The 8,888-nt window shown below is 53.3% G+C and overlaps 1 protein-coding gene across 3 annotated transcripts in view; it reads left to right on the plus strand.

Moving 5' to 3' along the window:
- Window positions 1-8,888, plus strand: part of NRIP3 (nuclear receptor interacting protein 3) — a 28,691-nt gene extending 19,803 nt beyond the window's left edge. For 2 of the 3 annotated variants that reach the window (XM_047754055.1, XM_047754056.1), the window contains one exon: window positions 7,813-8,888. In XM_047754055.1, coding sequence (XP_047610011.1) covers window positions 7,813-7,900 — 88 coding nt within the window. In that variant the 3' untranslated portion in view covers window positions 7,901-8,888. Of the gene's footprint in view, window positions 1-117; window positions 2,967-7,812 lie in introns of those variants that run through there. The other variant, XM_047754057.1, reaches the window with a different exon arrangement.

Raw genomic sequence — 8,888 nt, forward strand, 5'->3', positions numbered from 1 at the left:
TGATAGGGCGTACAGAGTAGCGGGGGAAATGGGTAGCTTTTAAACTAAAATTATACTTGCCTTCAGCCTGATTTTCTTGAATTTGGTATCATCTCTTCTATTTCTTTCTCATTTCAGCACTTCAGAAGCATAACTAGAGCCTGCAGCGTGTCTGCACGTGTGCACACACACCAGGGTGACAGAATGAGAAAACTGGGTTTGAACCAAATGCAGTAGCACCTGCTGTGGACCAAGCTCTCCCTCTGGTAGAAGCTCCAGGGGCTCCTTCCCACCCAAACCCCTAGACTGTAGTCTGTGCTTCGAGATCTTGTCTGGTTGTAGCCGTTATTTTTTACTCCTTTGATCACTTACCGTATAGACATTTATGACACTGCCAGGTCTCAGTTGTGGCCTATTTCTCTGCTTCTTCCAGGAATTTGCTTTTATTAGTCAAGCTTAGGGGCTGCCAGGTTCTGTTTCTCCATAGATGGCACTTGCATCTTTTCCTCCAGCTCGTGTTGATGACCAGGGACCCGACCTTGGCTGCCCCTGAGCTATCTCACAGAGATGCAGGATACCTGAGATGTCTCAGCATTAGAACTTCTTCTAAGTCGTTCACTGATTTCTCAAGTACGAGTTGGTCTGAAAGAGCCCAGAGAGATCATCGGGTCCAGCCCTTCCTCTTGAAGGTCCGAGAGGCAAAGCGAATTGTCCGAGCTTACGCATTGAGTCAGTGGCAGAGGGGACCTGGATCTCAGACCTGACAAAGCCCGCTCTCCCACGTGCTCCATTTGTTGTCAGGCCTCGAGAGGAGATGGAAGAGGTGGGGGTTGTGAAAAGACAAGGTGGGGCTCTGGAGACGGACGCCGGGAGGAGCTGATGTAGCCCTCCCTCCTGCGCGCTAAGCCCACTAAAGTCCCCGACCCAGACCGTCCCATTTAGGTGCTTACCTTGGTGCCTAAGAGACATGGGTATAAGGGACGGCCTCTCAGCTTGAATTTCTTGGAGGGAGGAGGAAGAAGGGAGCGCAGACAGAAGCACATCCGCCACTCTCTGAGATGGAATTGAAGGCTTCAGTTAACGGTCTGGGCCTCATTGTCAGACCTTGTTACCCCTGAGATGCGGTCAGCACTTCTGCTTAGCCTGTCGTTTGTCTGCCTTGGACTCGGGTAGCTGGGCGCAGGAGTAGGGAAAGATGAAAAAACCCCAAGCAGGTCTAAAGGAGAAGGGCAGACTCAGCTGGTGGGGAGGCCCATTTAGGGAAACCTTTCTGGGATGGAAGTGAGAGACGAAACTTCCTGGCAGGGAATTGAGGGCTGGGAAGCTCGTCCTGGTACAAGGAAAGAGGCAGGCAGAAGCTGGCAGTGTTAAGAACTCTTTCTGACTGCCCCCTATTTCCTGACCCCCTCATAGGGTTGGAGATCGCAGGGTTTCTCGAAGCTTTCTGTTGCAGTGTCAGTTGGGCACATAGGCCCCTGTAATGGACTCTCCCCTTCACTTGGGTCAGGCATGTGCTCAGAGAAGTCAGAAAAACAGCCATCTCTGGGTGTCCCTTTAAGAGATTCCAAGGTCACCTTGGTTCAGAGCAGTGGTTCCCCGAGTGTTTACTGATCCCACTCTGAGCTTGGCCGGGGCCCACCAGCCATCTCGCCTAGTGTCCACGTGCTTTCCTACCAAACGACTCTTTGGAGCTCTGAGTACGTTTAGCTTTACAGAAGCTCCCTAAAGACTAGGAAGTTGGCGACCCCCATTTGTACAGCTGGGCAGCCGTACCGCAGCCAATTGTCACTGGGTCATCCCCAGGCCCCCGCCTCATCAGACTCTACAGAGAAACCTAAGCCCAGCCACAGTAGGGAGGCCATGTTACTGGCCTGCAGGGTGCCCTCAAAGTACCCCCATTTTTTAGCAAAGGGGCACGTGCGCCTTTCCGCTGAGACCTCTCGGCTCTCCTCCCTGGGCACTTTGGCCCGCTTCTTCTCCTGGGGCCCAGCTGGAACATGTCACCCATTCCTTCCCTCGTTGAAAGTTCCACGCTGAGCCTTGATTCTTGGCCACGACTGAGGCATGTTGGAAGTTCCTTGGCCCGGTTTATTCTTATCTGGGTTCCTTATGGACCACACGAGGCCGGGAATTCTCAGGTGCTAGGAAGATGGCACTGGTTCTGGCCCTTAGCGTTCAGGATTGTGTGGTGTCTGGGGGATGATGAGATGGCCTCTAGTGGTCTTCTTGGCCTCTGAAAATGAGTCAGCGATTTTCCAGTTTTGGAATAGAGGCAGTTGGGGTGGTCTGAGCTTAGGGTATCATAGTCTCTCTCAATTTAGTCAAATCATTTGAATTCACCAACCAAATAATTGTGCTTTAAACCTCAGCCCTGATAGAGGTACCTAAAAACATCTGAGCTTCATCAATCTTCTTGAAATGCTGCCAGGTTGGTGACTCTGGGAGCCCGTGGCTCCTCAATGTTCGGGAGGAAGCGCTGGTCTGCTTCTGGATAAGCAGGTAGGGCCGCTCTCCCCGGCGCCTCTGATTGAGGACGTGGGCTGGGTGTCTACCCAGGTCGCAGCTCGGCAGGAGAGGCAGTGGCAAGGCGCAAGTCTCTACAACTGCCCCTTCCTCACCTTATCAGGTGTCCCTCTCAAACACGGGGGGTCTGAGAAACGTCGTTTTGGGTGTTTGGTGTTTCTATGCCTGACTCATTCGAGGAGCAAGCGTTTTCTGACGTTTCTCTTTCCGTGCCCTGCACCGATCCCACCTGGTAGGATTTCTGATCCTCAGCTCAGAGGGTCTGTAAATGGACTGCAAGGCTGGTCGGCTGCCTTCACGCTCGTGTCATAGAAACCTCTTCCCAGGCCGGGAACGTGGAGGAGACGCACTGGCTTCTCCTCCTGTTGCCAGGCTCTGCGTTAGCACTTTACCTGCTCAGTGTTTCTGGCTGTGTTGGGTTTATTTGTGAGATTAATGTGCTAATAAAGTTAACTCTTCCACTCCGTGTGCTTGTCTGACGAAGTCTCTGTGTCAGGGCCCCTGGAAGATGGGGAGCCCGGGCACAGCCTAACTGCATAGGGATTCTCTCCACGGCTTCGTGGTTCTCATGTCCCCCCACTGCCACTCGCCCTTCAGCTCCCTCTGGCCGGCGGAGGGTCCTTGGGCAAGTGGGTGAACCTCTGTGAGCTCGGCTTTGTGGTCTGTAAAACGGAAGAGATGCTGGTACTTACTGCACAGCATCAAATGAGAGAGCCGTGTGAAGGGGCTGGCGTCTGGCCGGCCCCCGAGACCTGGCCGTGCGTGGGAACAGTCTTCGTGTGGCGGGCCCACAGTGTGAGAGAACGCTTCCAGACGTCTATTAAGGCGTTTACTTTCTGCCGATAAATGTGTTTATTTAGCAAGGAACTATTTATTTAGTTCAAGCGAGTAAGTATGGAGAGGGGAGGGACGAAGGTGCCTTAACGTAGAGTGAAGAGGGTGGGTCTGCACTTTGCAGATGACGGAAACTTACCCTTTAAGTGTCAGTATGTTTAGTATTTAAACGGGGTGGTTATTAAATAGTCACCAAGAAACAGTCTGCCTGTGACAGGGTGTCACGGTCTAGAGTTACAGTTCTAACACTCAGATGGTACTACCATGCTGTTTCAACAGGTTTTCTGTCTGTCTTTTGTCCATTTATTCTAAATCTAAAAAATTCAGGCGTTCGCTTCAGGGCTCAGCAGCTCTTAAGTGTCTGGAGATCCTTGGCTGTCCATTCATATGTAAGAGCGAGGCATCAGAAAACTAACTAAAAGCTCTTTGTACACAGAGACATCTTGTAATTAGTAGGACACAGGAGGGTATTTTTCAAACTTCTGGTTGCAAATGCATTAGTGGTTTGTGAAATCTATTTAATCGCTCGCAACCAACTTTTCTCCCAAAATGACAGAATGGGAAATACTGTGTCACGGAGCTCCCGTCGTGGCTCAGGGTTAGCAAACCTCACCCGGATCCACGAGGATACGGGTTCGATCCCTGGCCTCGCTCAGCGGATTAAGCATCCAGCATTGCCCTGAGCTGTGGTGTAGGTCACAGACGCAGCTCGGATCGGCGTTGCTGTGGCTGTGGTGTAGGCCAGTCTCTACAGCTCTGATTAGACCCCTAGCCTGGGAACCTCCATACGTCTCGGGTTCACCCTTGACCCTCCAAAAAAAGCAAAGCAAAAAAAAAATGCGAAACGACTTAACCAATCTGGTTCTTAAATAATAAGCAACAGAATCAAGATTTGTAATCGTCTTAGAATGAAACCAACAAAATTAAGTTCTAACAAAGTTTTAAAAATACATCCCAGAGTTCCCATCATGGCTCAGTGGTTAATGAACCCAACTAGTAACCATGAGGTTTTGGGTTCAATCCCTGGTCTCGCTCAGTGGGTTAAGGATCTGGTGTTGCCGTGAGCTGTCGTGTAGGTCGAAGATGTGGCTTGGATCCCGCGTTGCTATGGCTCTGGTGTAGGCCGGCGGCTACAGCTCTGATTGGACCCCTAGCCTGGGAACCTCCATATGCCGCGGGTGCGGCCCTAAAAAGACAACAACAACAAAAAATACATCCCAACTTTCAGTTTTAAAAAGTCTGTTGCATTTGCACAGTGGGGGAGAACTTGAATTGACGGAAGTTCATGTGCAGGTGGTGTTGGTGTTGAGTCGGTTGCGGAGTCTGTGTGTGTGTAGAGGTTTCAAGGGCTCAGTGTGCAGATGTCATCTGTAGGACAGGGATGTGCGAACGGCTTGTGACGCATCCAGAACGATGGCGGTGTAACCTGGTCACTGTCCTCTGAGGGCCATGGCAAAGCGTTCCTTCCGGCAGCAGAAGGCAGGCGTTTGCAATGGGCAGAGTGTGCCGAGAGGCGTATCCTGACTCAGTTGGAGAGAAGGCTCTGCTTTCAACCAGGGGCTCTACTGACTCCTGCAAAGAAGGTGGTACTGCTCACGATGTCGCAGAAAGAAAAGCTAAGCCTCCGAGTGGCGTCTGGATACAGCTCTTCAGTGCAATTAAGTGGACTGTCTCCAGCTCTAAAGCCTCGTTCCTGGGAGGTGAAAGGTGGCGTGCTCGTCCCTGGCAGTGTCGCAGCCATATTTCCGCGTTGGGGGGAGGTTGGCTAAGGCTTCCAAAGTCCTTTCTGACGCCAAAGTTTTCGATCCCAGGGCGTCGTTATGAAATGGCGTCATGAGTCAAATGCGGTTTCCTTTTGACGCATTGATTTAGGCTGAGGTTATGAGCTTTTTACCCAGCTTTGGAGAATTGCCAAGAAGCCGAAAGCAGAGAAAGACTATCGTGTGTGTCGTAGCTGGGACGCCCCATCCGCTGCTGCTGCTTCTTTCCGTTGTGGCGCATCCTGAGCTGTGCAGCTCTCTTGTTTCATGCTCACTTGTCTTGGCCAGTGGCCTACTGGCTGTTTTTCACATGGTGTCAAGCAGGTAAGCGTTGTGACAGCTGCTTTCTTTGCATTCAAGGATTGGGGTATGTCCCAGAAGACGGGGGTGCCACACGCCTGACCAGAGTGGGGGAGTCTGGTGCGGGGTCTTTACCTGCTTTTAGGAAGTGACGTGTCTCAGGAATTCTTGCAGCCTGATGACCCCAAGCCCTGTCTCTCCGCGGCTCCTTTATCACTGTTCTTTCCTGGACCTGTGCCCCTAACAACAAATCCTAGCCGCCAAAATCAGAGGAGAATTCAGCCCTGGCATTGTTTTTACTGGAGCCAGAGTAGCCTCCCCATGCGTAATGAGTTAGGAAACTGAAGGCCTCCGCGAGCCCGCACGTTGCGGGGTTGACACAGCAAACCCACAGCTGCCTTGGCAGGAAAGACAGGTCAGGAGGAGGGACTGGGCTGATCCAGAAGGGACAGCTTGTGTTTGTCAGAAGAGGCTTTGGGATTGAAGGGCGTGGAAACCGATGGTCGTCTGTGCTGTCAGCCTGGACAGTGGGACGGTGGCCCTGCTTTCATCCTGCGGAGAACCAGCAAGGGATGTCTGGGGAGCCCATCCTGAAATGCTGGATGACCTCGTGCTTGGGGGGCTCTCTTCTTACTTATCTTGACAATGAGTAAGGACATGAGAATTTGATTGTTTCTGGGGCCGACCGTATGAGGAATCAGTGTGAAAAGTTCTGCAGAAACTGTCCCCTGTGTCCAAGTTCACACGGTTTCTCAGAGCATGTTGGAGCCAGTCGAGGACTAGCAAGGCCATTAAGTGACCAGGTCTCCGAAAGACCAGGGCAGTCACAGGGGTAAGTGGGGGGGGGGGGCAGCCAGAGAGGAGGGCCCGGCTGGGTGCACCCTGTCGGGGGGTGGGGGGAGCATCCTATAGAAAGGCTCAGCTTTGGCAGGTCAGGGGTGGGCTAGGAATTTAAAAGAGTGACGATTAAAGGGAAGGGAAAATGCGTGGGAATCCCAGCATTAGCCTAAGTCGACCCCACCCCTGGGATTCAGATCTCTCAGGTACCAGGAGCCAGGAGAGTGGCCGGTGGGAGCCTTTGTGTTTGAGAGACTGAAAAGCATCCTGGGACGAGCAGGCCAGTCAGATGCCTCTGAGCCGCGACAAAACTCTAGTTGTCAACATCTTGTTGAAAATGGGGGACCGTAAACGCTGCTCCTTTTACCGCACCCCCACGAAAATGACAGCCAAGTGATGTTGAATGACACAGACCAATGCGCACAAAGAAAATGGGGAAAAACACAGCAGCACCCACGCAATGCAACAGAGTCTTTCAATCTAGGAAGTAAAAGAAGTAACAACTGATGGAGCAGACCAGGAAAAGCAGAAGCCTAAGCCAGGCGGCAGGGGTTGGGGAGGCAGTAGGAGTGATCAGCAAATGGGTGACACGTGACCCCGGGAAGGATGGAGGAGCTGGAGACAGCAGTTCCCTGAAAAGCTGGCTGATGGGGGCAGAGGCCAAGCACACGGCGATTATTTGAATGTAAGTCAGACCTGGGATCCTCACCCTTATTTGTCCATTTGTCCATTTGTTTCTCCCTGGAGAAGCTGGATTAGCTGGAGCCACCAAGAACAGCTGGCAGCTGCGAGCAGGCACCCGTCCCACTGACACGAGGCTTTCCGGTTTGGCGCGCCGCGCCTCCATAGTGCGTGCCCTGACTTGGATCCCAGAACCCGGGGCTGTGGCCGGGCTCGCAGGACGGGGGTTTCATGGCAGCCCCGTCGAGGTGGCACTTTCCCCCCCAGTTCTCTTACGTCCTAGGGGCGGGCAGGTGGTCTCCTTGTTCCTGATGGCTGCTTGCAGACACCCTCCTTCTGCCTCCTTAACCCGGCCCCGACCCCCAGCTTGAGTCTCGTGCCATCGAGTTATATGGGTTACGTCCCTGCGTTGTTGCTGTCATCTGCAAAATCTACAAGCCATTGCCCCTCATTTCTCAGTAACGTTGGCTCTTGGCTCATTTCAGACCCCCCCACCCAGCACTACTCCAGATTCAGTCTTGTGATCCAGTTACACGCGGGGGCAGGGGGACCCTTGACCCTTTTACCACCTGGCATGTTGGTTCCGCCACGAAGCAGTCTTCCGCTGATTCTGTCTCCTGCCCTCCCTCCTGCGCTTATGTCCTCCATCTCGGAGTTCACGACCCCAAGCTGGGGCTCCTCCGTGATCCCAGGCTCTGGCACCTGCCTGACCACCAGCTCCATCGTCCAGGCGTCTCCGAGAGCCGTGACTGCCGCACGCCTTGGTCATCACTGTTCACGGCCCTGACCTTCCTGAGCGTCTCCTCCCTGCGTAACCACCCCAGTCCCCGGGCGGTGGGTGTAGTGAACGTGTGCTTTGACTCACATTCCCCCTCTTTTTGTCACATTTGCTTTGCAGAATCACAGCGCTGGCCTGCGCCCGCTCTCTGCCCTCTGCCTGTGCAGCCACCGGGCTGACCAGTCTCGCTTCGAGGTCACGTCCATGACCTCAGGCCCTCACACCGCCCGGCAGCCATAGAGCCCTAGTCACTCGCCTTCTTGTTTCAGGTCAGCGGACGGCAAACTCTGTCTTACAAAGGGCCAGATAGGAAGTCTGTAGGCCTTTCCGGTCACACAGCCTCTTTCACAGCTCCTCCAGCCTGCGCTGTAGCAGGAAGGTAGCCAAGAGCAAGTGAGTGAAATGTGAATTGTGTAGTTGCTCCATGCCACAATTGAGTATTCATCTTCAGGGGTTCTCCCCCACCACTTGAACGTGTAAAACGTGTCCTGAGCTCACAGACTGTACCAAACAGGATCGGGCCGTGGGCGGCCGTTGGCCGGACTCCACCCCCAAGTCCCTGCACGGCCTTGTCTTGGCTTCTCAAGTGTCTCACGCAGCCCTCCTCAGCCTCACCTTCAGACCACGGCCTTGCTTCCGCTCCGTTCGTGAAGCAGCCGAACATTCACCGCTCCTACCGCACCTGCCGTCTCGCCGGCGTCTCTGCACAGTCGGCTCTCTGTGCTGTTCCTGTGTTGCGCAGCAGCACCCCGCGCCGTGTCAGGCATGGGGTTCGTGCTTCGTCCCCCAGACGAGAACGCTCGTTTCCAGGAGGGCGGAGGTTTCCGTCTGTTCTTCTCATCGACAGGCACCAAGTACTGGAAGAGTGCTTAGTGCACAGTGAGCGCCTCACACACAGTAAGTGCTCGGCTGACTGAACACTGGCTACCAGATTCCAGCAGGCAGGAGTTGAAAGAATTTTCTCTGGAGAAACTAACCACTCCTTCCAAGAGAAAGAAGCTACGTGTCTTGGCGGTTGGAGATCTCCTTGAGCACTCTAAGTGGTGTTTTCTTCAAACTTCGTAGAGAAAACCCCTCCAGTAAAAATCCCATGTTATGGAATTGACCCAGCACGTGACATGTGTATGTGATGCATATGCGTGTGTGTGTTTGAGAGACACCAAAGTTTAGCAAAACCATTTCCTTTTTATGTGTGA

This window comes from Phacochoerus africanus, chromosome 11 (genome assembly GCF_016906955.1).
Source record: "Phacochoerus africanus isolate WHEZ1 chromosome 11, ROS_Pafr_v1, whole genome shotgun sequence".
Taxonomy (NCBI): Eukaryota; Metazoa; Chordata; class Mammalia; order Artiodactyla; family Suidae; genus Phacochoerus; species Phacochoerus africanus.